This window comes from Lagopus muta, chromosome 1, assembly GCF_023343835.1.
Source record: "Lagopus muta isolate bLagMut1 chromosome 1, bLagMut1 primary, whole genome shotgun sequence".
In the NCBI taxonomy this organism is placed as follows: Eukaryota; Metazoa; Chordata; class Aves; order Galliformes; family Phasianidae; genus Lagopus; species Lagopus muta.
Genome location: NC_064433.1, coordinates 83,778,926 through 83,806,862, shown reverse-complemented (window position 1 = coordinate 83,806,862; position 27,937 = coordinate 83,778,926). Strand labels below are relative to the sequence as shown.

Here is a 27,937-nt window from a genome sequence, read left to right as displayed (position 1 = left end):
GGTAACAGTAAACTCCCAGCCAACCTCAAACTTGTGTGGGATTTGCTGCTCTAGCTAGATGCATACAAGTCAATGGAGCCCAATGAGATTCATCCCAAGTACTCAAAGAGCTGGCTAATGTCATTCTGAGACCTCTCTCAATAATTTTTCAATGGCTGTGGGAATCTGTAAAGGTCCCTATCAACTGGAAGCTGGCAAACATTCCAGTTTTTAGGAAGGGCAAGAAAACTGTGAAGGGCAAGAAGACTGTGGTAACTATAGGCCTGCCAGTCTCACTTCGGTACCTGGCAATTTTCTGGGGAAGGTTATCCTGGGAGTTTTTGACAAACAGCTGAAAAACAATGCAGACATTGGTCACAAGGGGAAAGTCCTATTTAATGAACTTAATCTCTTTTTATGACAGGGTTACCCACCTAGTTGACCAAAGGATGCCAGTGGGTGTGATTTTTTGGATTGAAAGCAGAGCTTTCAGTACTGTTTCAGTACAGTATCATGCTACCTTTCTGGACAAAATATTTAGCAGAAACTAGAGAAAAACAAAATACAAGGAACGTTTGGACAACGTTCTCATACTTTGGGTTTGGATTTGAGGTGGAACTTATGTGAGGCTTATGTGGAACCAGGAGTTATATTCGATGGTCCTTGTGGGTCCCTTCCAATTCTATGATTCTGTGATTCTTAGCTGATCTTACACTGTCACCTCAGAGGACTCCATGAACCCGTAGTGTGCACACAGAATCGAGAGCAGCTTAAGTAAAGATTGTAGCAGGAGAAGGATGTACTATATACTGCCATCCGTAGGGCAGGTGTTCCCACAAATGTGCCTAGATATAGTGCCTGTCCTTTTCTATCAGCTTCTTTGCATGAGTACCTTCTCCTCTTGTGCTCATCTCATGATTTCCTTTGCCTGTCTACCAGCTAACAATCTTCTCCAGCTTCTCTCGTCCTTTCAATTTCTCTTTTATTTTGTTACTTGCTTGTCTCAGAAACTGGCTCTCATAAAAACTCCCTAATTACCATCACAGTCTCTGAGAATGACAGTTTCTTTGTATGCAAATGAGTAAGTTGTTGTAGAAAAAGTGAAATTGAAAGAAAAACGAGGCTATAGCAATGCCAAATCTATTATTCATTTATTGGACAAGTGTAGTTTTAATGCTCACATTTGAGAGTATGCTAGTAAATATGTTAAAAGTGCCTGGAGCTTGGAAACTGACTGTCTGACACCGTTTCTTATGAAGCTTATAATCTTAAGTTGATAGCTGGCATCATCATGGCTCTTGAGCCAGTGCTGCTGAAACTGCTAAGTTTGTCACTGAATCAATGAGCCAAGAAACTGAACCCTAAATTATGTTCCAAAGCAAAAATCCTACTTTGGATCTTCCTGGAAGAGCTAACAGTCTTTCTTGTTGGAATACTGCTGCACAACTGCTGAGCAGCTTTGAAAACATGGTCAGCTCATTCTTTGCATGAAATGATATACGCAGAGGAACTGAGGTCATCCAGATCGTTAACTTTATTTGTCTATTCTAAGCCGAGAATATGTTACCAAAGGTGTTCAGGCCCCACGGTGGAAACCCAGTCCATATGAAAAGTAGACAAATACAGTATGCATATTTTTCGAGAGAGTGGCTTGGCCTGACCTATTCCTGGGTTTACCCAGAAAAGATCTCCCAATTAGTTATGTCATTGACAATTTTTAGGACAATATAAATTACTCTCAGTAAAGCTAGGTTAAGCTTTTGTTTTTATTGATGGATCTGCACTGATTTTAAGCAGCTAGTGACATCTTCCAATTTTAAATACCTGGAATTTCGCCATGGTAGGAAGACATTTGTAGCATTGAAGTTTTGCTGGAGGCTGTAACCCCAAATGTGTTTTGTCAAAGATCTGCTGGTACTGCTTTCTGCACACTTTTAGCTACTAAACACTGAGAAGCTAGTAGAGATCATTGGGTTGGTTCCAAGTAGGAAGTAGAAGGCAGGAAAGATTACTGCTTTCTGGAAAGTTTATAGTATCCTTCACTCCACTTCATTTGGAGTGACTTTGCTGGAAAGCAATTTATATAAAGTTGCTATGTGAAAAAAGTTCTATGTGTTGAGAATGGCTATATATGGATATATATAAAAAAAGGATATTAACATAGATTTGTGTAGCATTAACATGTGTGTGTCCTAAGCAGTATTAGTTGGGGGATACAACTGTCAGTGCAGCTCAAAGGAGTCCTCCAAAACTTCTGCTGCAAGCATGTGGGGTGGCAATTTATTGAATAGCTCCAGAGAGAAGAATTGTATTATTCAACAGACAGCTGATGAGTGCTACATTTTTTGTGAGCCTAATTGCCTTTCACCCATAATCACTGACTCTCATCACATCTTGTCCATCCTCAAGCTTTCCAGTTTGGGTATACTCAATATTTTTAAACATTCTGGAATGGGCAGTCATACTCTGTCATCCTGCAGACAATGAATTTCCACTGACGATCCCTGCATGAGAGAAGAAAGAACAGATGTGAGATGGCAATGGCAACTGCAGAGTATAACACTGTATGAGTAAGAACAACTTTACATAAGGTATGGTGGCAACAAAAACATTTATCTACCATTAGCTGTCTTTCTTCTGAGTGCTTCGTGTTTTTATAGAGTAGAAGGAGATTGAATATAACTGCTAGTTACAAATCTTTCCCACTCCTCTACAGAATAAGAAAATCAGCTCTCTGAATAATCATAGAATCATTAAGGTTTGAAAAACCACTGAGATCATCTAGTCCAATCAGGTCTCTGAATATCCTTCAGAAGACAATGACTATTGATAATGATCAGTCCTAAATTAACTTTAAATCGGTGTTCAAGTGGAAAAGGATGGTTCTGTCAGAAGTTACTGAAGTACGATCCATTGCTCCAGAGTCTGAATGAAGTAAAATAGGTGAGTTTCAAGCTGTTTCTAAGAGGAAAGTTGTACACTCTGTATTTTTCTCTTTCCCTCTTCTTTCCCTCTTCTTTCCCTCTTTCCCGTCTTCTAGCTAGTAATCTGTGTGAAAGGTAGGAGGGAGTCAATAACAAGAGAAATTAAACTTTCTTCTCATTCTTGATCTCCCAAGTCACATGTGAGACAGAAAACATTTACAAGTGTAAAACGAGCTTTTACTGGTTTGTGAGTAACTTAATGTCTGGTTTTGCTCAGTGAAGTGATAGAATATCTACCAACAATTGTTAGAAGCATGGCTGGCACAGGAGGATTCAACAGTGGGGGCCAGTGATTTGGTACCAAATAGCAGGCTGCAGATTTCCACCCTAGCTTATTGTTCATTATATTTCTCTTGACAAAAAGGCGTGAGTTTAGAGGGTCAAATACTAACCTTCTGTGGAGCATACACAGTGCAAATGATCAATTTAGGCTGCTTAGTACAGTCTTATTGGGGCGTTTTGGTCTAAAGCACAGTCCTTAAAAATAGCAGCAGTCTTTTAAACTGGTAATAGGTTTGCACCAAAAGGTTTCTGAATGTTTGGGTTCTGCTAGTGATGGTCTTGTAAACCTGACACATGGAATGGGCAGTGCATCCAGATGAGTTCAACAGGAGCTTTCTTTACAAGAGCCCTGCACAGACCCAGCTTTCTGGTGGCCAGCTCCAAGTGGTGAGGAGACTGGTGAAGAACCCATTGCTACTAGGTGATGTGCAGACACAAGGCCAGATGTTATAAGGGCTGCTGCTCAGTGGTTCCAATGCCTGGGTGAGTGTGTCATGCAATAGGATTCATTTGACTCTTCAGCTCTATATGAGCATAAAGCCTCTCATTTCAGCTTTTTCTTGCTTTTTCTTCACTTGCTCAGCTTTTTCTAATTGAAAATTTTACTATGCTGATTCAGAGATTAATGCTGAGTGCCATTTGGAATTGGGTTTTTCTCAGACTCATCAGCAAGTTCTTTTTTGTTTGTTTGAAAGTCTTTCCTTGATAGATTTTTGTCTTTTTTTTTTTTTTTTTTTTTTTCATAAGACTTATCAAAGGTTACTTTGGTAATGCAAAATAAATTTTTAGGTTCATTTTAGGAAGATTTTGTTTGGATTGTTTGTGTGCTTTTCAAAAACACAGTCACTGAGTTACCCAGATATACAAAAACAGAAAAGATAACCCATGGATTAATAGGATTTTATGGATCGTAATGATGGTCTGCTAAAGTAGCACCTATTGTCAGAGAGACTTTTAGCTCAAAAGCAGAGGTATAGTCATTTTTTTCTTAAAAAAAAAAAAATATATATATTTATATCTAAAAATACCTGCTGTTTGAAGTGATGAGGAAAGCTTACACAAAAATATCTTCAAAGGCGTTTTTTTGTGCTTCTTGTTAGCTCAAGAACATTCCCTGACAGGGGGTAAATAGCACGAGCACAACTTTAATGTGCCTGAAGATAAAAAGCAATCTCAAAATTTACAGTGTGCTTACACTGACAAGCTGCACATGTCTGCTTCTGACAGGCTGGGACTGGGAGAAGGTTTTTTTTGTTGTTCTTATTCTGCCTTACTCAGTTGTAAATAACTATGGAACGGCGAACTGTGCTGAGCTTTGAGAGAGTCACCAATTAAACCACTAGGTGAATGTGAACTGCAAACTGATGTAGCAGGACTAGGCAGAACAAGTTAGTTTTAGGCATTCTGAGATCTCTGAGAGCACATTAGCTCAAAAAAAAAACCTTCTTAGATTGCATTTGTAAAACGTGTTTTTTATAGTTTTCACTTGCTACCCTTTTATGTTCTTCTCTATTGTCACTGCAGTGGCAGAACAGAGGTGCTGGTGGCTATTCCCTCTTTCAGGTCCTGTGGTCCCACAACGTGTGGAGATGTGTCTCCTGACATCCCTGTGGTGCTGCCTCTGCTCTTGGTCAGTCCCACACTGCCAGCCCACAGTGTACAGCCTTCAAAAGTCACAGGCAGAAATCTGCTCAGAGGCAAAGGTTCCCTCAGCTGCTCTTTTCCAACTTTGTCTTTATGACTCCTGATGTTGCCCTTGTCCCCAATTGAGGGTGACTGGAATCCAGTTACTGGAGAGCACACTGTGTTATCTGTCCTGCTCTCTACAAGGGCACTTGGGAAAACAGGATTAGGAATAGCACTGGGAAATATTTATGAGGAAAAAAAACCCCAAAAGCAGAGTAGAGGTGTCCCTTGCAGTCTTACAAGGTGTTCCTTACAGTCTTTTATCTAAAAGGATGCAGAGATACTTTTATGTCAGCTAACTGTGAAAGTTACTCTTCTACTTGTAAGAATAGATTACAGACATCGGTTCAACTTGCTAATAAATAGAGCAACAAATATTAGTCTGCAAAGTATGTCTATGGATCTGGAGCAGTTTGATGGTGTGTTATCATTTCTGGAAAGGCTTTCTTATTATAGGAAATCCTTTTTCTCAGGGGATCTCTGAGAAGAACTCTGTCAAGCTGAAAGTATCCCAGTGACAAAAGCATCTTGGCTCCTCTGGGTGTAATTAGAGACAGCCTGAAATGTCGGTGTGTTTGAATTCCCATTTTTCTCTCTCTCTCTGCTCCTTTAGCTAGGCTTGGCAACAGTGGGCCAGGGAGGTGTGCCTTGTCTTGTGTCTGCATTGTGTAGGATAGCAAATACTTTAATATACTGGACTTAAGAGGACTGGAATGATTAAAAACCAACAGCAGAGAAATAGCTCAAAGAACTGATGAATTAAAGATCAGCTCGAGATGAAGGAATCAAGAGCAGTCTTCCACAGTCAGATTTCTGTGACTGCTTACACTCACTAAAACCAGACAGCACTGTTGAGTTTATGTTTGGTTCAAATTCTAGAACTTTGTAATTGTGCATAGTAGAGAGGGAGGGGGGTATCTTTTTAACCGAGCAGAGCAATCACGTGCTCATTTGCACGACTGTAGCGTCACTAGCCTTGCTCAAGAGGAATAGTACATGACAAGTAATGGCCAGATCTGATCAAGGAAAATTAGTAAACTCATTTTCTGGAAGGGGATTCACGTGTATCACATTAACAGTAATTCCTGGTGTGAGCTCATATCTGCTAGAAATGTGTTACAGTGGATAAGGGCAAGTTACAGCATTCGCATTGCGGTGTGATCTTGTCTTTGCATGCTGGCAGAATCTCTGCTTCTCTTCAAAGAAGGGTGGGCCAAAATGAGTCCCTCATCCACTGAAAGGCCAGACTTTTCCAGTCTGAGGATTTACTGGGTTAAAATAGATACTAGCTTGAAATAGGTAAGTAACAATTTTGAAGATGTGTTGTACTTTACAGAGCTCAGATGTAACCATTACCATATATTTCATTACTCAAATGGACAAGACAGATGATCCCTTGTCTATGAAGGTCCGCTTCTCCTGACACACAGCCCTGGACTATTAGCCTCATGCACTGTGGATTTAGGTCCTCAAAAGTAGCAGCCTAATGCTAAGTATCACAGCAGATGATGTGTAGCCATGCACTGTCTAGGGGAAGTAGGAAAGGAAGATCTGTCACTTCTTTTTTTTTTCCTAGTGAAATAGATGAAAAACAAACCTGTCCACAGCAGAGAAAGTTGTTGTTGCCCCACGGATGTAGTAGTCATAAGTGTACATCATCATGTCCATATCTTCTCCATAGTGCCCCGGGTATTCTGTTGTTAACCTTTATGTGAAGGAAAAAAGAGGATAAAGCAATTCACAATCTTATAGAAAAGTCCAGTTGACTGAATGCAACTCAAGTAGTTTATTTTCCAGTTGCTTTGAACGTTTTAGTTTCTTAACAGAACTACAAGATGCAGTTTTACTTGTAAGGCTGCTTTTCTCTTCTACACAGTTAATTTTTGTAGCTTTCTGAACAAATGTACTAAAATATTATAATTGTTTAGAGCAGCTTGGAATATTGTTTGTGTACATACATATATATGTAGTTGTAGGATAGAAGCAGCCCTAGCAAGAATTTAAAGCTTGTCTACTAATTAGATTTTTACTGCAGGGATTTTCCTTTTATCAGTCTGCTTGGGTAGCTGCTGTAATGTTCTGTAAATGTTGCCGCGCCAAACAACTATAAGCATTTATCCATTTTTGAATTATAGTTAAGGAATATAGCAATTAATCCATTCTTCTTTGTTCTTTCAATTTTCTGTCTATCTTGTGATGTAAAAACATTGACGTGGACAGCATTTTCTCAGTGTATTTTCTCTTAGAAGCTCAAAGTGCTTATGTACTTATTAAACAAATTATGATTGCTGCTTCCTTGGGAAATGCAAAAGTAATTCTGTACTTGATTTTGCAGACGTTACACATTAATGAACAGATGTTGGGAGGGGCTGGGACCTCGACCAGTAATTTATGCCAACATTATGTTAGAGATCAGGAATGGAAACCGGGTGCTCAATCTTCTCCTACATTACACCATTTAACGTGAGAGTTGGTGGTGGTGTTGGATCAGCTTTGCTCCAGAGTGGCACAGGGAGAATCAGGTCTGTAAGGGAAACGCTGTCCCGTTTGAAATGGCTGGCTGCCCTCCTGTGAAGACTGAAAGAGTTAGGATGCCTGTACAGAAATCCCGACAGCCAGTGTTCTGACTTCATTCAGCCCAGCAGCAGTATACTGGAACAATGCTTGAAGGTGAACCTAGCACACCCCAGCCAAACAGTCATTTGTGTTTTCATATTTTTAAATCAGCAGAATATGAGCACAAGATTAAATAGTTTACTTGCTAGGAATGTGATTATTGGGATGATTTTAATTTTTTAAAATTAGGTGCTTTACTGGTATTTCAGGCCCAAACCACTAACTGTTGGAATTCTCAGAAATTGAAAGTTTACCTGAAAAGTGGCTGGCTTTGGAAGATATTCTGTCAGATTGCATTTTCATAGACATACTTCCAATAACAAAAACAAATTCTTTGAAGTTGCCATCTCTCTCTGTGTATTTTAAATGGATTTTTGATCACTTTGTTTTCCCCGTCTTATGCTTTTTAAATCTTTGCAAAGTAGAACTGACTTAATTCTGGGTCATTTTCATAGCTTTTCAAAATGGAAGAAAATCATGACATCATTCCTAACAATTCACTATTCCTTACCAAATGAAAAACTGGACTAAACATCAAACTCTGGTATATCCATACAAGGTCCTAAGTTTCAACAGTCCACTTCTTTGAACTCCCATTCTCATGCCTTTTGCCTTTTGGCCATGACAGCCATCAGTGAAAGTATAGGCTGTGGTACAAGAAACACCAAACGTGTGTGGGAAGCAGATCAGGGCTGGACATGGTGTTCATTGTCAAAGCTGTGACCAAGGGCTGGAGGTTTGTGCAGCCCATGCAGCATTGTGCTGTTGATAAGAAAAGAGCTGCAGTATTTCACGGGTCATGGAGGCAGCTACTGCAGTCTGGGAGAAGAAAATGTGTATGCCAGCAATTTTTAGGACAGATGAATAGATTCATCAGAGTCATCAGTAGGCTCTGCAGGTGGGAAAATCATGGGAGCTGGACTGAATATTGCAGCTCTGAAAGTCTGAAATGAGATCACTGTGGATTTTAGGGGAAATGACTCAAACCTGGACAAAGAATAATTACAAAATATTACAAAACTGCTTATCATGGCTTCTCATCACTTAGCTGGTAGTTTTTTCCTAGACTAAAGATTGTCACCTTAATGTGTTTCCAAATCATGGCAAACATAATTAATCCACTGTTTTGACTGGAGGCTGATTCTCTCAGCTGACAGAATCATTTTTGCTTTCAGGACATTTCCTCTCATGCTCCCATGTGTTTGTATTCGTCAAGGTCAGACAGTTTACAGCACAGATTTGAATACTTTTTTTTTTTTTTTTTTTTTTTGCCTAGACAGTCTGTGACTTGAATCTCTGATACACCTCCCCAGTTAAGAACCTTAACCTGAGCATAAGCCGATCCCTTGGTATAGCCAACTTGCCAATAACCTCCATTTGTCCAACAGCTGCTTTTGGGGCTCTGCACTCTGTGTCTAGAGCTCTAATACAATTCACGAAGCCTGACCTTTGCTACCCATATTTTTTTCAGTGTATTTCTTTGCATGCATGAGTGAAGCTATGAGTCTGAATCTGGGAACTCAAGCATGTTTCTGGATCCATAACCAGAGAACAAGAAACAGGGACTTCAACTATACTAGTAAATTTAACAATACTAGAGAATGTTTCTGAGCACTGTAATTTGATTGACTAGGCTTGTAAATTCAAAGAACAATCTCTGTCTTTCCTAGTTTTCGACTGGGATAGAGTTAATTTTCTTCCTAGTAGCTCGGTGCATTTAGAATTGATAATAATGTTGGATGAGAATAATGTTAGTAGCACACCAGTGTTTTAGCTGTTGCAGAGCAGTGCTTACACACTTAGTTTTTCATGCTGGCTGCCCCACAGCAAGGAGCTGGGAGTGCAGAAGGAGCTGAGAGGGGACTGAACCAGGACAACAGACCTAGGTGGCCAAAGGGATGCCTCAAACATGTGGCATCGTGCTGAACAATAAAACTGGGGGAGCTGCTTGGAAGAGGAGTAGGGAGGGGCTGCCACTGCTCAGAGACTGGCTGGGCATTGGTCAGCAAGAGGTGAAGAAGTGCATTGTGCATCACTTTTTTGTGTACTCTTTTTGTTGTTACTCTTTTTTGGCTTTTTTTAAAAAAAAGTTCTTTTTGTTGTTTTTTTTTCCTTGTAGGAACTGTCTTTATCTCAATCAGTGAGCACCAAACTAGCACAGTTTCAATGGATGCTGTTTGGGACCTGTGAGATCATTCCCAAAAGGCAGATGTGAGCACTGTCATTAGAGGTAAGAAAGTTCAGTAACATAACTGCTTGCCTATACTAGAGGAGATCCTCCATATATAGTTTACTAATTTGTAGCTTGAGTGCCTGAGAGTGCATCCTCCAAGATTCATGGGTCACAGAAGATTTTTAGAATACAACATAAGAACCAGGTATGGACTAGGATTTCATTTCACATTCCTACATCAATTTCAGAGTTTTGGGCTTGTTTGGGCTATTATTTTGAGAAGAAACTAAGATGTGTGTTTATATATGTTCTACCAAATGTGTTTCATAACATCTGTTTGGCATTCAGCAAGGAAAATGTTCTGTAATCTTGACCAGCAGTATGTGCTGGGCAGACCAGACTCAGAAAAACACAAGGTTAAAAAGCTACTTCAGCTCTACTCAGAGGCAGAAATTAGTAACTGAGAGTCAGTCCTTTTAACTTGTTTAATGATCTTTCCATTTTAAAATTAAATCTGATGACAAACTGGCGAATAACTGTGAAGTGTCTTACAAACATTTTACAGAAGCCGTCAGTGCAATCAGTGTTATTATGAAGTAAATGGGTACAGCAGGGAGGCTTTCCTCTCTTTTCTTTGTTCCTATTACCTTTTCCCCCTTTCTCTATGCTAACAGCTCCACACCTCTGTTGAGCCACTCATTGGCAACTCTACTAAGATAAATTCAAAAAGCAAATTTGCAATTACAAAATAATAATAATATTAAGAGGACTTGAACTATTCTGAAGATGTTCTTGTTACATGGACAGATGCCTACCAACTCCATTCATTTTGCATGGAAAAGTTAGTGCTATGAAAGCAAAATTCAAGTTCACTTGTGTCTGTGTGATTTGTCTGATTCTTTTGATTTGATGTTTTCTGTACTCATTTATGGAATTATTCCCTTAAGCCAGTCTAACCCAAGGTCATCTGGATAGTGCAGTATCCTTTGGAGGGAAAATGCAATTCGTTATCCACACAGCAGGGCTCTGCTGAGTAACCCTTCTCTATTTTACCCGTTTTTTACAGAATCACAGAATCCTTTGAGTTGGAAGGGACCTTTAAAGGTGATCTAGTACAACTCCCCTGCAATGAACAGGGTCATCCACAGCTAGATCAGGTTACCCAGGACCTGACCCAGACTCGCTTTGAAAGTCTCCAGGGCATCCAGCACATCTCTGGGCAACCTGTTCCAGTGCCTCACCAGCCTCGCTGTGATAGATTTTTCCTTATATCCAACCTAAATCTACCCTCTTTAAGCTTGAAACCATTTCTCCTCGTTCTGTCACTGCAGACCCTGCTAAAGAGTCTGTCCATTTTCTGTAGCTCCCCTTTAGATACTGAAAGGCTGCTATCAAGTCACACATTGGAGCCTTCTCTTCTCCAGGCTGAGCAGCCCCAGCTCTCTCAACCTATCTTTGTAGGAGAGGTGTTCCATCCCTTGGATCATTTCTGTGACCCTCCTCTGGATGTGCTCCAACAGGTCTGTGTCTCTTTTTGAAATCTCACAAAATTTATCTCCCCTGAGAGATCATAATCTAGTTTTTAATGCATAGATATATCTTATACTTGATTTCTTTGTCTTGAAAGGGAGAATTAGTTCACAAACATGGTAGCATTTGTGAGCTACGCATGGCAATTTATGGTTTATACATGAGAGGATTCAAAAATCAAGGAGGAGGTACCTTTTCCCCTTTTGGGAGGCTTTATCTGCCAAAAGAAGTCTGGAAGAGCAAGGACCAGGCCTTCTTGTGAACAATCATCAGCCTGCGTGAGGGCCCTATAACCACTTCTAGCATTGATCTCCTAGCAAAAAAAAAAAAAAGGACTAGGGAAACACAAAGTAGCCTGAGAATTGCCAGGTGCTGAGACAAAAGGGCTACTGCTGTTTGGGTTGATCTGAGGCCTCTATGACCAAATGGTGGTGCTTGTGGCACCTTAAAGGCTGTGAATTACCCCTCTCTGGAGGCATTCAAGGCCAGGCAGGATGGGGCTCTGAGCAACCTAGTCTATAGGGAGGTATCCCTCTCTATAGCACGGGGTTGGAACTACATGATCTTAAAGGTCCCTTCCAACTCAAACCATTCTGTGATTCTGCTTTGCAAATCCACTTCAATAGTACTCATTGTAAGATGTTTGAATGCAAGACACTTGAAGCAGTTATGGCACTGTTGAGAGCAGGAAACAGAAGTTCTGCATTAAAAGCTGGGAAATATAAGCTTCTGTGAAGGGACATAAGTGAATGCAACATATGTACAGGGGAAGGCAAGAAAACCTGTCAGGAAAGTATTGGTATAGGTTTGTATCTCTTTGGACTGGTTTGCACACCCCACCCCCATACCCAAGTTTTTCTGATATACTTTACTATAATCCTGTAAATGTTGCCTAAAGCAAGACCCTCCTTTCCCCCCTCTACCCCCCCCCCCCCCCAAAAAAAAAAAAAATCCCCCCAAAAAACAGAAAAATAAAGGCAGGATCTGTTATGGGATTACTGTTGTTATTACTTCAGTCTGAAAGTAGTAATGTTGTTTATTTTCCATGGTGAAGAATTACTGTGTTAGGGATTAATAGGAAACAGGGTTATGCAGTTAGCACTGAGAAGAATGTTTTGTGCTAAGCTAAAGTGATCCTTAGCACTCTTTTAACAATTGACTTCAGAGATAGTTATCATGAATCTGTTTTTCGCTGATAAGAAAATCTAGTCACACTGAGGCCTCTACTGTTGTATGTGCCTCCCTTTACGGAAGTAAGTGGGAACTTTGGACATGCCTTGCCTTCAGATATGAATTGGACAAAAGAAATGAGTCTTTTAAAATATCAAAGACAGTCAGTGGTACAGCTCATGGTTTCCTGCTCCAGCTGTTGAATATAGTTATTCCCTGCTAGTAATTACATTGTTAGGGAGTGCATTGGCCTTTTCTCTTCTTGTGCAACTACAACACTAACAAGATGAATGACTGCTCTTTAACCCTCTTTTTCCTCTTCCTTGCTGAACTCTCCCAACAAAGCTACGGCCAAAAGAAGAAGCTCTTTCATTTCAATAGGAAAGCACAAGCTTTAACATTAACTTTCTGACCTTTGGGGACAAGGAGTATCCCATGAATAGCCATACCTTTTCAGATGTTACTTGTGTAATTCATCATGTACATCAGGGCACCTTCTGCCCATTTCTCAAGAAAAACATGTTTGAAATAGCATTAGCCAGCTTCTTCTGTAATACCCGTGGAAGGTGTCACTGGAGGTTGGACTGGAAGGTTGTATTTGCTGGGGTGACAACAAAGTCGGTAAAAAAGAGTGGAGAGGAATTGAGTTGTCCAGAGGCATAATTTTCTGCCACGTGTGTTCTGACTTCACTTCTAGTTTTATATCTCTGATGTTGGTAAGCCTGCTTAGGATCTTATCAGTTTGAAAATGGCTTTGGGAGCTGGTTGAGTCAAGAAAACAAATAAGTTCTTTAATCCTCATAGCTCTTGGAAAATGTAATTGTTTGCCTGGATAACGTCACTGTGACAGCTAGCAGCCACAGCTCCAGACAGACCTTCTGGCACATGCACTGCTGGTTGTTTGGAGAGGGAAAACAGTCATAAACAATCTGTGCAGACTTGGGGTTTTTCTGTGACATGTGTTTTCTTTAGAGAGTACGGAGTCAAGCTTTCAATTTCCTGGCAAAGAGAAAAATCTGAGGTCTAGTGGGACCATTTAATAATGTTGTCTCTGTATCTGCGATGGATTTGCTTCCTTTGTGGTCTCAATAAGAATACAATTTATTTTACTGTGGTAAAATTCCCCAGACAGGTAAAATAATTGGACCTTTTCTGCCTCCTGTGGGGAATGTTGATTATTTTCAGTATGGTAAAAATGTGCAGAATCTGTTGCAAGGCTTAGCACGATGGGGAAGGAAATAAAGTAGTTGTAGAGAAAAAATAAAATAGCAAGTGCAAAACTATGAGACTAGTATATTTATTTGCAGTATGTGCTTACTGTGCAGGTAAACTGGGAATTAATGGTGAGAAGATGAGTTGTGAAACAGAAGTGCTGGGCTATAAAGTATAGAGGTATAGATACTACCAAGTAAACTAAGGAAACTCTTAAAGTGCATTTCAGTCTGCATGACGGAGTTATAAAGTAGTATTTCAATAAATGTCAGTGGGACTCGAGACACAAAGAAGATTCCAGCTGTAAAAAGTGGATCAAATTCTAACAAACCATTTGTATGGCTCATATTCATGGGGAAACACTGTCTCTCATTTTAGAAAACAGCTCATTTAAGGACAAATAGTCCTGAAGAAGAGCCAAGAAAAACCATACATGAGGATCAGCTGTACTACTGCTTATACATATTTGCCAGAGAGACATGTAAGGAGACAGCTGGAAGAAGAGATCAAATACCAAGATGAGAACTAATTTAAAGCAAGGAGTTTTGTTGTATCTCAGTATTTCAGTTTTCCTGAGATATGCCTTTCTGCCTGTAGCTGGTTTCACAATGAGGGATTCATTGCAAGTTAAAATTCAGGGCTCCTAAGAAGTTATGCTGTGTGCGTTGTTGTTGGTTTGTTGTTTTTTTTTTTTTAATATGGATTTTCCTATGCATCACACATGATCCATGAGGTACCGGAGTCATTACATACTTTCCACATAGCTCTGTACTGATAGATGCTTTGCTTGTAATTAATCTGCTTCCCAGAAATAGGAGTCAGCAAGACTTGACTAGCTGTTTCTCCACAGCTGTTTTGTTTTGTTTTGTTTTTTGACAACTAGTTTCTGGAAAAGAATAAATATAATTATAGGCTTGAGTAGAAACTTTTATATATAATGCACTATACACATGCATATTTTTATTGTGTTTCATATGTGTATACATTTTGAGGTACTAGCTGTGGTAGTCTTGAACTGCTTTGTGGATTGTTTGAAAAACATAGTCTCCGTGGCAAATGTTTCTTAAACCAAGTGCAAGATACAGACTAGAAGTGTGATGTATAAGTGAGGGTTTTTAACGATAACTTGGAAATGTCATTGGAAGTGGATTTTTGAGTGAGCTTAGCAAATGGGAAGTTTGGTTGCTATATATAGTTGTTTAGCCGTTCAGGCAAGTCACATCTGTAGCAGAGGCAGTTCCAGGGCATGGGGTTTCATGCTACCACATTGCGGTTCATGTTGCTTGTATTCTATCAGTCCCCAGATACTAGTGGGGCAAAGTAAAGGGAATAAAACAGGAAAGGTGTTGTTCCTAGCATACAATGAGCAGGAGACCACTTTTGAAGAGAAGGGATAGTTTTGGTGCATGATGTAAGTCCGCCAGTGGACTCCTCCTGTTTGGGATTACAGGATAAGTCTGGCAGAAAGAGATCTCAGGGGGTGTCTGGTACAGCATCCACCCAAAGATGGGTTAGCCCTGAGGTCAGATCAGACCAGGCTGCTCCAGACTTTTTCAAGACTGGTCTTGGAAACTTCCAAGGATGGAGCTTGCACAGCCCCAGCAAACCACCTGCTCCTCCGCTTCACTGTCCTCACAGAGGAAAATATTTTCCTTATATCCAGTCTACGTCTTCCTTGTTTGAAGTTATGTCTTGTCCTCCCACTATGGATAACTGGCCCAACTCCATCCTCTTAACAGTGTGTACTTACTGGAGCTGCGCTTCAGGCCCACTGCAGCTGCTCCTTCTTCACAGTGAGCAAGCCTTTCCTCAGCACAGAGGTTTAGTGCTCTATCTCTTGGCTGTTTTGTTTCCCCTCTGCAGGACTTTTTCTAATTGACTGACGTTTTTCTTACATCAGGAGATAACCACAGAACTGGATGCAGTATCTAGATGTGGCCTCATGAGTGCTGGCTGGAGTGGGACAATCACTTCCCTTGAACTGCTGGCTGCTCTGCAGTTAACGCAGCCCAGGGTGCTGCTGATCTTCCCAGCTGCCAGGGCCCATTGCTGGCTGCTGTGCAGGTTACCGTCCTCCAAAACAAGCTTCCAAATAGTCAGTCCCTAGTCTATATTGTTACTAGGGGCTTTTCTTTCCCATAAGCAAGACTTGTTCAATTTCATAATAATGTCAGCCCCTTCCTTCAGCTTGCACAGGTCCCTCTAAGTGCTCACCCTCTAATGTGTCAGCTTTTCTCTCCAATTTGGTGCCATATGCAAACTTCAAAAGAGTAACTTCAAATGCGACTCTTAAGAAGACACTGTGCAGCAGACTGTTAAAGTGAGAGGGGATATGAAAGTGGCGAGACAGACCACTGGCTTGAGCAGAACAAACTGGGCCCTCACAGAGTAAGCAAGGCTGGCAATACCTGGTGCCAAATAATTCTATAACAAACCCATGATAACACAGTACATCCCAAAAGCTTTTCACACATCAGGTGAAGATCTGTGAAAACCTTCTCAGGGATTTTAAACTGTGATATTCAGCTCTCCACTCTGACAAATGTAAGCATGTGGGACTTCTTCCCTTTTTAGGGGCAGAAACACTTCACCTGCCTTTGAAATGCTGTTTTGTCTGCATGGAAAGACTTGTAGCTGCAAATTGTGTAAGGCACTCTTCCAAGCAAAGAAATGAAGTGCTGTCACTGGACAGTATAGGAGTCTGTGTGCAGCTGGGATGAAAATGTCAGACATCAGTAACCCTAAACATTTATATTTGGGCTTGCACTACTCTGGATGGCAATTTGCAAGACAAAGCTGTTCCAAGTTGTCAAGACAACGTCTACAGAATTGTCAACAACAATTAAAGAAGCCAGAGAGGATTTCTGTTGTTTCACTGAAAATATAGGCAATATTAGAGGAGTAAGAGAGTTTGGAAGAACTGGTTAAAAGTTAGTTTTCCTTGGAGGGAAGAGTGTGGGCAGTTGTGTAAATAAATACAGAGGTGGAGAACGTCCGTAGGCAGGGTAAACTGGAGAGCAAGCAGAAGAAAGTTCAAAGACTTTTATAGAGTTCCTGTGATTTTATATCCTTAAAAATAAAAAATAAATAGAAAATGTCTATCTTCCTCCTCTGCAAGAATGAAGTCTGCAAAGCAAGGCACTGCTGTTGATTTTGGCCAGTAGCCAGCCAGATAAAGAAAGACCAGCGGGCATGTAAACAGCTTGTGCACATCTCAATGGGAAATATACTTCAAAGCTGAGTTCTAGAAGCAAAGATTCAAACATGGATTTTTTCACCTGTTTTTAGTGTTTTGTTTTGGGTTTTTTATTTTTATTTTTTTTTTAAATTCAGAGGGTTTGTTATTTGTATCAGTAAGAATAGCTGGATTAGTAGCCCTGGAGCCTAAAATTAGGAGTTCCTTTACGTAGAATGGACAGGAGCAGTTTGAGCTTTCTCTATGCAGTCTGCTATTGTGCATCCCCCTCAGTTTAGAGGAACCACGCTTGGGGCCACAGGGAAGCTCCACTTAAAACGCTCATTTTTTCTTAGTCTCTGTGAGATTATCTGCACCAGTTGTGATTTGGTGTTGAGGTGAGACCACCTTTTCATTAGGTTTTGACTATGATCAAGATCAGTTTTGACTTTGGGCTTCCAACAGCATTGACAGAGGGAACAATTTGTATGCTATAAAAATTCAAAAATCCAAAGCTATGTGCCAGAGGATTTTTTTTTCTGTGGTAGCTGGAAAGAAGTTCACTACAGTCAGTCATTACAGCAGAATAGCATGGCATAGAAATGCTCCTGCTCCTGTGAAATTACTGGATCAGGAAGCAGGAGCTATGTGACTTTTGAAATGCAGTTTCACTTTGGAGACTCCTGTCATAGTTTCCAGAGTAGCTAGGCTGATGCTGATACTCAGACCTGTTCATTTAGGGCTAACTACTGCATTCTACTGTACAGTGCTCTCATTCATTTCCCTTAGTCACACATCCCCCAAGAAGCCTGTGGTCAGACTGTAAATGGATTTTTTAGCCCCATAAAATGCAGTTAAGTTTCTCTTAAGGAAGGATGTAGATGGGATTAGTGGCCAATGACACTTCCAGGAACTGCTGAGGAAGAGGGTTAATAGGTTTGGCTTCTGTTTGAACATACCAGCACGAATATGGGCACCTCCGGCTGTAGCGGCAGCAGTAGAATTGCCATTCACGGTCAAGCACAGATGGAAAATACTGACTCTGGAAACCAGCCACCAACCCATTGTTTGAGCAGGTCTGGTACCTAAGAAAGAGGAACAAGAAGGGAACTCGTAAGGAAACACTGTCTCACATTACTTGATGGTTTTAAGCACTTTGGAAAACAGCTTTTTTGGTTCAGGTTAGGAGCTGAGGGCTTTGCTGTATATTTAGTTAGCACTGTATAATAAAGCAGCAATAGTTAACAAATAATGTCTTAGCAATTACATTGCACTTAAAACAGTTTTTATGCATTTATGTATTTAATCATTCCAATATGTAAACGAGGCAAGAAATTGTTCTGCTGTTGCCATTCTCAATCATTTACAAATCATGAGATTTACTTCAAAGTAGTCCATTAACTGTTGGTATTTGAGCATCTGGAGTTCACTGGGGTCGTTTTCTCAACTGCTTCTCTACAAAAAGAATCCTTAGTAGATCTTTTATATGAGAAGATCAGCACTTTCTTTTCTTTCTTTTCTCAATAATTTGTTTTTCAAGGAGAAAGCAATGACTGCTAAACATTACAGGCTGGAGATGAAATGATGAATTAATAATAATCACAAGAGGAAAATTGAAAGCCATGTCTTACAAAATTATAAGACTAAAATTTTTTGTAATGGGATTTTTAAAAGAAAAATCTATTTCTTCGTGTTTTCTGTGTACTCAGGAAATCTGTCATATAAGTAAATCAATATCTTCAAGGAGAATATGCATGATCTTCAAGAACACACCTCTCTTTCTGCTCACCCTGCAAGTATGTGGACACTGATACCCTAGGTAGTTGAAGTGATAACCATAGTTTGAATAGCTCACAAAGCATGAAAACAGACAGCTTATTAACTCAGATGTTGAGCATTCATTTTCTCAAGGACGCTCTTATCCTCATTACTTCCCTGTTGGAGAAAATTATTTGAATTCAGTTTCTTCCATTTCCTTTCTCACAGTTGGTAATGTTTGCAAAACTCGAGTCTCAAGGTCTTGATTACAAAAGCTGAAAAATGGATAAGCTTTGACCAGCACATAGATGAATTTGTACAATCATAGAATCCGCAAGGTTGGATAGGATCTCTAAGGTCATCCAGTCCAGTTCCCATCCCATCCAGTTCTTTCAGCTCCCACCTTTGAACCATGGCTCTTTTCAGTATGTCCCCTCCATGCTGTTGCACTGTTTGGGCATTATTATTTACATTTGTTTGTTTGTTTGATACAAATCTCACAATTTGCTGGGACCACACATGTGCTGTGCTTTCTGAGGCTCTTCTGAAGACCTCAGCAGTGAAATAGTGATGGGGACTCTGAGTTGCTATGGTATCACACCGAGTAAAGTGGTTTGGCTCACTCTCAGAGGATTTCATCAGGACTTTGGTAGGAAGTTGTTCTGTTTTTTATTGGCACATAGGCCATGGGAACATATGGCTAAGGTTCTGTGTAAACATATTGGATAGGTTCAGATGATTGGTGTTATCCTGATAGAAGAAAAGATGATGCACAGAAATATAGGGAAATGGTTGTACCTGTTGCAAAATGAGCAGTTTTCTGCATTAATCTATGAAGTAGAACCAAACTTACATTTTCTTCTGCTTCTCCCCTTCCCATTTAGTCATTTCCCCTGTTCCTTGTGCCCCTAGGAGATTTTACAGCTCTTGTTCATAGATGTAATAGTGGGAGTATTTTTTTCCCCATTTCTTTACATACATTCGTAGCCTTCTTAAAAATTAGTTTCTTTGATGCAGAGTGTATTTGGGAATAAATCATTCCTTGTAATTACATTGCTATTGTATGTTAAAAACATTCAAAGGAACATTTGAAGTGATCTTTTAAGCCCTAGTTCATTTATCCCTCTCTCCTTCTGTCGCATATACATAAAATCCTGCGATCTTTTTTTCAAGCTCAATATTTGGTTCAGAGAGCTAAAGATAATGGTGAAATTGAAGCACTTTTCTTTGGCTTTGAGACAATGCAAGATGATTTTTCTTCTCATCTTCCTAATTTGCAACTCAAAATCATCCAAAAATTAAGAAATGCTCTCAGAAAATGGAATGTTTATTTGTGAGTTTGCATAAAATCTCTTCTTCTCCTTCCTTTTCCCATTTGGCCTCTTTCCTACAATCCAAAAGTAATGCTTCAAGTGAAACAACCTATCAGCCTTCTCCTCACGTACGTTGTTAGTCAGATACTCTACATACTAATCTGAAAACAAGTCTTAATCTGTGAAGATTTCTTTCTTCTGTATCCTAACTACTTGTGTCACAGCAGATCTTCAAACTCCTAAGGTGAATCAAAAACAGTGATTCAGATCCTTTGATTTATGACAAAGTCAAAAAATGGCCTTTTTCACCAGACCTACTCTTTAGCACTTCTTGTTAAAGAGGATAATTTGGAAATGTTGCTGGGTTCTCTGTACTCTCAAAGTCCTGACACTGCTAAGAAGAGAGGAAGATACCTTTTGGAAAACTGAATGCAGAGAAGCATGAGAAACCAACTGGAACTGTGTGGGATGAAACTTGGCAATGGATGGGTTGTTTTATTTTTCTAGTTGGCTCAAATTGGATTGTGTGAAAAGTTGCCTTTTGGGTCTGATAGTGGTGGAAGAGGAGGTGAGCTGGCTAGTAGATGAGGAGTGGGCAGATTGGTGAGGAGATGTCAGGTGCTGTTGAATGGGATGTTGCCATTTCCCCGTTCGCTGGAAATGGTTGCAGGGTTTTCTGTGGAGAATAAGTAAACTACAAAGCCTTATTTTTGGAGGGCATTCTGTGTAGTAACAGGTAAGGATATGGTAGCTGAGACTTCCCACTCACTGCCTGCTGCAACTGCTGTGAAAAGCCTCTCACACACCACATCTTCTTCTGAAGTGGCCAATAATTAATGTTGTATGATTCTGTCATGGCAAGCAACCAAAGAAGGTGTTTATGTTAGCAGTTTAGTTCACATCAGGACTGCACTTCCAAAATAAGTCTCCCATTCATCCCTGCTTACCGCTGTTTGCCATTGTATAAAGATCTTGGAACATTTAAACTGAATTTGCTGCAGATGAGATTTAACCAGAAGATTTATTCAAAAGCTTCCATGGTTGCGTATGTACATGGGGCCAGACTAGATCTGATCTGAAGCAAACCTACTCAGTTGATGTGAAGCAAACCTACTCAGAATGCATGTATGGCTTTTGGGTCCTATGCACAAGCTGTTTCACCCTACAGATCTGCTTAAACCATCCCACAGGATTTGCACATGTTGATAGCCAGTGTATGGATCCTGGACTCAACTCAGTAACTTGAAGGCAAATCAGGTGCTTGCAGCAGTATTGTGCTGAACTGAAGTGCCAGTTGTGGTAACGCTTCCTGATTATGTCTGCATCTTACTGTTGTTCTTTGCTAGACTGTGTCGCAGTGTGTTATGCCTCATCTAGTGCTGTGCTGTAAACCTTTATCTGAGACCCTCTGTCCTTCAGATACGTTAGAAATTAGCCAGAGCAATGTACTGTCCCTGAAGATGGTGACATGTAGAGGAGTAAATCTGTCAAGCTGCAGCAATACTTTTGAGTCTATGTTAAGCCTCTCTCTGGAAAAACGCAGTCTGACACACAGCACAGTAGACACCTGGTTGTGTTGCATAAAGGGCAGTTTGTTCCTTATAACAGGGTAAACTGAGAATGTAGTTCTACATACTTCCAAAAGTCATTTATTTGTTTGTTTGTTTGTTTGTTTGTTTGTTTTTGCTGTAGAGCAGATGGCTTCTGTAAAATTTTTACAATTAATTTCTTTCTCTGGAACCTATCAGAGAGGAATGGATCTGTATATTATGTCAGATATGACATACTAATGCAGTGGCAATAAAAATACATGCTTTCTTCTGCAATCCCGCCTGGAGCGCACATGGAGAGAGTTGGCCTAACCTCACGCAGCTTCTAAGATTGAGTCTAGAGTGTGGGAGGCATGTGTTAACAAGATACTAGGCACGCTGTTTTCCTCTGGTGTCGTTTCACCAAAACCTGTTACTTTCAGTTTCCAAAACTTCTGGCAGTTTGGAAGGGAGGCCCTGTCATGCTGTTCTGAGTGGTTTTTATGGACTGTCCTTCCCCTGTATAATTTGGTCGGTTGCATAAAGAAAGCTAATTTAATGATCCTTCTATTACACATGAGTGGGGAGAGATAAATGGCTGAGGACATGCTCAGGACACTTGAAACACTGACAGTCAGACTATGGGAACTACTTCTCTTCATTTGATTAGCCTGTGCCAGTCTCCGGTGGCCACTTCTACAAAGTAGTCTTTACTATCTGTTGTGGGGTGGGCAGAGATGCTGTCACTTGCTTCCACATATCAAAAGAAACCTCATTCTGAACTTCTGCTATGTTTTTATTTCCCTCATAAGAGACAGATGATCAGTTGGGTAGGTGCTGACTTTCCTTTCTCCTCACTGCTCAGAGGGAAGGCAAGTTCATAACTCCCCTCTTGATCTTTTTCTCATAGCCATTGGTGAGACCTCCCTGTCCACCTAAAGACCCTCTCTTCTTTGCAAGTGCTCCCACTGGACTCAGGCCACTGCAGATGTGCTAAAAGCCTCTAGCATTGTCCCTTTAACATAAAGTGTAGGAAAATTAATGTTTGCATAGATAGTGCAAATGGGAATATTTTAAAAGGCAGCTTGACTGTCAGAGATGGAGAACAAAGGGGTGAGCAGCCTCCTGTCTGAACAGGAGGCTCCTACAGACATTTCCTTCCTTTGCTTGAGTCTTATCTTTGCACCCAGTTTATAGGAAATTGGGTTGTATGCCTGCTTGAAGGGTCTGCGTGTATGCCTGTGTGTGTTTGTGTATGGAATAAGAAAGCAAAGAAAAGCAAGAATGGGAATGAGGTGGGTGAATCTAGACATCTGTTTTTTCAGAGTCTCTTCCAAACACTTTCTCATAAGTCTAAACAAGGAAAAAAGGCAATAAACATGCATTAAATAGCTCTTTGCTGGAAACTTTTCTATTTTGTGCCTTATGGATAACTGGGAGTATGCTGGGGATATAGCACTGTTCCATCTCTCTAATGTGTAAATCAAACATTTTCTCCTGGAAGGAAACGTTGCCTTTCACTTGCAAGTTTTAGTTTACTTGTTTGTTTCAACCTTGTCCTTTTATATATTCACTTTTAGCCAAGAAAAATCATTTTTCTTAAATACTTCACTGGAAGTCTGGTCTGTCGAGACAACTCTGTAGTATCCAGGGAAGCAATGAAGCAGTCCCTTCAGCTTAGACCTTACATTTTCTTAGTTGGTGAAATATTTACCCAAGGTCAAATCTCCTCCAGTACAAATTGAAATGTAAACATCCACTTTATTTGGTTTGAAGAGGCACAGTTCCTTGTGAGGTCACAGCAAATAAATAACTAGAAGGACTATGTAGAACCAGAGGGTATCCTGAGGACTTTTGCATACTCAAGACATGATTATTTTCCAAATTATTCAGGAACAGGTTTGCTCCCAGCTGAATAGCATCTTGGTTTGCAGATAGCTAGCCTGAAGAGGCAGTAGAGCCAGTACTAAGTTGCTGGGACAGATTCACCAAAGCCTTTGTCCACATATTGAACTTTGAACTAGAACACATTCATAGATTTATGGAGCTGAGAAGGCTGAAAAGAAATTGGTCATCTAATCCAATCTCTTACCCAAATATTCCTGAGAGTCTTACTAGACATTCACAGGTTTCTTGTGTCTATTCAGCAAAACACAAAAGAACATGCTCTCTTCAGAAGTGCAAGTACATAGATGATTGGATAGATGCCTAATATGGATCTGTATAATCACCCTCTCTTTGTTGAATCCTTTTTTCGTATCTGTAAGATGAAAAATGGTATGGATTTAATCCTAGAAGTTTATGTACTACCTAATGGTAGTTTAGGAAGCAAACTTACCTAAACTATCTCTGCCAGTCATCCTTCCTGCCCTCCCATACACCCTGCTCTCCCAGTCCAACACCCTCCACATCCTTTCTGCCATTTTTTTTCCATAACGCTGATGGCCAAAGAAAACAGCATGTTGGAGATTGTTCTCCTCTTTCTGCTTTGTATTCCCACTCTGTTTTCTCTCTAAAGCTTTCCTTGGTTTGATGGCTTTTCTAAAGAAACCTGTCTTGGGTTTGTCTCTACTGTGCATAGCATGGCAGTCAGAAATGCTGATCTGTGAAATGCCACAAACATAAATTTATCACAGATCAGGTTTTTTGTGTGTGTGTTTTTGCATGAAGGCAGAACAAGGAATAAAAAAACCAAACCTCAATTTCAGCAAAGGAAATGTAGCTTAAACTTTGGGAAAAACTTATTAGCTTTGTGGTTATTGGTGGAAGAAACCATTGAGTATCCCTGGCTGTGATGTATGTAGTAAGACAAACTACCCTGTGACCAGAGCTGAAGAAGAAATATTACAGTCCTTACTCCCAGGATTGGAATAGATGAGCTAGTTCAGCAGAATGCTGCCTCAACTGACATGAGGATGATGTATGGCTCACCAACACATCAGTTAATCAGAAGATCAGCACAGAAACAGAGGTGGCCAAACAGGAACTGATAGAGGTTATGATTCATATTTGTAGTCCCAGTTGATTACTGAGTGAATCTTCTTAGAGCTTGAAGCAGCTCCAAAGAGCACTGAGATGAGAATGGAAGAGAGAAAAAAGAGGCTGTTATGAGAAATAATGTAATGACTACCAAGAGAGTAGGTGTAGGATTATCAAAGGCTCTGTAAGCTATATCCATGTTGTCACATTAACTTGAAGTTTAAAGTTTGCCCTTGGACACTCCAAGCTGGCTCTCTGCTGGCCCACCTGTGACCCCCTTCCAGGATAAACCTACTGGATTCTTGGGCAGCAGTGCCTGTGAACAGCAAGGTATGCTCTTGAATGCAGCAAATCCTCTCCTGCTGAATATGCAACCAGCTCAGCCCTGTAGTACAGAAAACTGTGGAGTACAACCAGACAAAGCTAGGATGAACAGAAATAGCCAAAATAATTATTAGGTTCACAAATTCACCTTTGCAAAGAGATGTGTGTTCCCAAAACACTTCGGTGTATTTGACACTCAACTCACTCCACCTCCTAGATAGGTAGAAGAAAGAGGTCTTTACAGAGCAGAAGAGTAGATGTAAGGATGATTGACTGGAAGGCCAGCTAGGGAAGAAGTGCCTATGAAGTTCCAAAAGCTAGGAGAGAGAGTTAAACAGAGTTAAAAACATTAAAGAGGGGTTGGACAGTACACATGTTTGGAAGAAAGATAGGATTGGGTGAAAGGCAAGAGGAAAACATGTAAGGACAAAGTGAAAAGATTAGTAAGAGGTAGAAGAAATAAGATTTAAATAATATGCTGTGGATTTAGGCACACTAAGCATACGGAGCATGATGACAAATGTGGCCCCAGACAGTAGAAGGAAATGTTCTGTATAGACTTACATAGTGTCCTGTTTGTGAGAAGCAAACTCAAGCAATTGCTGCCAGAGATTTTTGGAAAGAAAACAATTTTATCTTGAACAACAGAAAGGTCTAAAGCAAATTTACTATGCAATAAGTAGAAATTGCATAAATGTAAGAACGATGATGAAGTCACCCAGTATTATCACAGGGTCTTTTTTCTGCCTGTTTTGCAGCCCTCACCCTTCATTTTCTTATTCCATAGTGAAGTATGGGGTCAGTCCTCAGCAGTTGCATCAGCCATAGGAATGTATCACGTGGTGAATGAAATACTATGAATAATTATGGACAAAATTGTAACTCATTTATAAAGCAGAAGCTTTGCATTTATTGTTGACCTGTTCCCATATGATGTGAAATCTAGAAAAATTATATTGCAATTTCTGGAGCAAAACCATTTACAATATTTGAAAATATCCTTGCATTCATTTCATTTTGTTCAAAGGTTGTTTCATATTTGGAATGTTTTAAAAGTATATTCCACATTTTATGAAAAAATCAGAAGAAAATTAAATATTGGGTATATACTGCCTAAACATGAAATACTATACATATTTCCATGTATTATTGCAGCCACAAAATGTGATCACTTTTGCCTCAAAGCTGAATAGGAAATGTAACATCTAGTGCACCAAAACTGACTGCACCAAGGAGTTAACATCATCTTCTGTGATCATTATCGTGCATGCATATGCCACCATCACCACTCATTAGTGTGGATTTTTGGCTCCTGTAGTACCAGCATAACTCAAAAACTGCCTTTCACTGGGCTAAAGCCAAAAAGCTTAGCAACAAAAACACAAAGAGAAAAGCCAGCACGATATGGAGAAATTTTTGTCCAGTGATAAGAGCAGGAAGTTGGAGTCAGGAGCTAGACAATTTGTTCCCCAGTTTAGGCACTGATTCGTTGTGTGGCCTTTTGAGAGCGACTTTGTCCTGCACTCCCTGAAGGTTTTCTCAGCTCTGAAATGACAGCTGCAAGACCAAGCCACCATGCAGCTGAGGTTGTGAGTGACCAAATGGCACAGCATTTGTAAAGGAAACTGCTACAGAGAAGGCAGAGGAGATGCTGCTCACCCCTCACGCATGCATCATGAGGAATGTGTTCAGGAAGCGAAGCCGCTGGCTAGGATCACAGTGCTAAGCACTGGCATTGCTATGTACGAGCACCCGCATTCCAAATGGGGTATCAGAGCTGTGCCCTCCCAGGGTGGGTCAGAGTGTCCTACCATTCAGTTCCCGCCCTGTTGATCTCTTCCCACCAGCACTCTGTCGGCTCACCGAGGCTCTGGGCTGCAGGCATGCAGGCATAGTTCCACAGTCTGTCGGAGCCTTCCTTCTTGCTGAAGACACTCCTGATGGCCACGATTACCTGCCCATGTGGGCACTGGAAATTGAAACCCTGCCGGTATACATTGACCCACTCATCGTTATCTCCATAGTTATAGGGGCCGTACTCATAGTCACCATACTGGCCCCATGCCACTGACACCAGAGGCAGGAATACCCACAGAAGGACAGGGTCCATCCTGAGGATTTTTCTGGCTTAGAAATGCCCCACTGGCTTGTTGGGCTGGCCCTTTTATATCGTTTCTAACATTTGGCTTCCAGATGTTATGTTTCCAGATCCAAATGCAATGTGTCATTGCTTAGCAAACCTTCCCTGAGTTACAGACACATCCAATTGCTTTTAAGGTGGAATTCTGCAAGTACAGTAACTATACAGGCCCTTGGAGTAGAGGGGTCTCACCACCACAAATCATCTATGCACTCAGCACAGAGCTAGCACTTTAGAGATAGATATAGGTTGTAAAAAAATACAACTGTCACAGACACCCCTCTTTCATCCACAAGACAGCAGTTAAGTTTGAAAATGACTTTATTTGAAATTAAAGCTCTATTAGAAGTCACTGTTTCCCATCATGAATAACATCCAATAAAATGTGGTCATTTTTTTTCACACTCCCCACTTTCTTTTCCTTAACTATGTTTGAAGGGATTCTGCCAGTTCCTAGAAAGAAGGGAATAGGGTAGGGTAGAGGAACTCACTGCTCCTGTTGTGAAAAATCCTTTAGACATTTTAGTGTGGTTTGGTTAGAGGAGAGGTGGAGCCCAAATGACTGAGAATTTGTCTTGTCCTGGAAACAGCCACACTATGAAGCAGGGCATAAGTTTCCACGCAGAGCGATTTTACTATGACTGTGAGTGAGCACCATAAAGTGGTGGACTCAGTGGGTATTTTAATGTGAGGATAAAGCATGTAAACAAATTACGATAAATTTCATGGGATGCTATAGTCTAATGGAATCTTTGAGCAAGACCTTTTATGCTACCTCACCTTTCTCATTTGCTAGAAACAAGAAATTACACCTGGGAACTTCTGTGCTGCAAATTCAAAACCTGGCTTACTACTTGGAAGTGATTTATATGCCATGTCCTTCAACTGTTTGTCAGAAAACCACCCTATTCTAGAGAGCATGGAATGGTATACTTTATTTAATTCTGTACTTGGCTCATCAAAATCCAAGTGACTTGAGGATGTTTTAATAAGTAAGAAAGTTCAAAGTCAAACTAACATACTCTGCATGTGCATATGCTACTTGTACTGTGTTACTATTGAAAAGTACGACCTTTGGATTGGCTCC

At 40.4% G+C, this 27,937-nt stretch overlaps 1 protein-coding gene and 1 long non-coding RNA gene across 2 annotated transcripts in view; one reads left to right on the top strand and one right to left on the bottom strand.

Moving 5' to 3' along the window:
* The window catches only part of LOC125698445 (uncharacterized), a 93,858-nt gene extending 76,943 nt beyond the window's left edge, over window positions 1–16,915 (top strand). Inside the window, exons 5-6 of the long non-coding RNA XR_007379191.1 lie at window positions 9,667–9,777; window positions 16,207–16,915. This is a non-coding gene — a long non-coding RNA (uncharacterized LOC125698445). The remainder of the gene's footprint in view (window positions 1–9,666; window positions 9,778–16,206) is intronic.
* DPT (dermatopontin) lies at window positions 1,085–26,862 on the bottom strand. Its single transcript, XM_048956759.1, has 4 exons — window positions 26,522–26,862; window positions 17,767–17,892; window positions 6,529–6,636; window positions 1,085–2,483 (listed from the first exon to the last, which is right to left on the bottom strand). The coding sequence occupies exons 1-4, from the start codon at window positions 26,818–26,820 to the stop codon at window positions 2,417–2,419; spliced, it is 600 nt and encodes a 199-aa protein (XP_048812716.1). The 5' UTR covers window positions 26,821–26,862; the 3' UTR covers window positions 1,085–2,416.
* Between the last annotated feature and the right edge of the window lie 1,075 nt (window positions 26,863–27,937).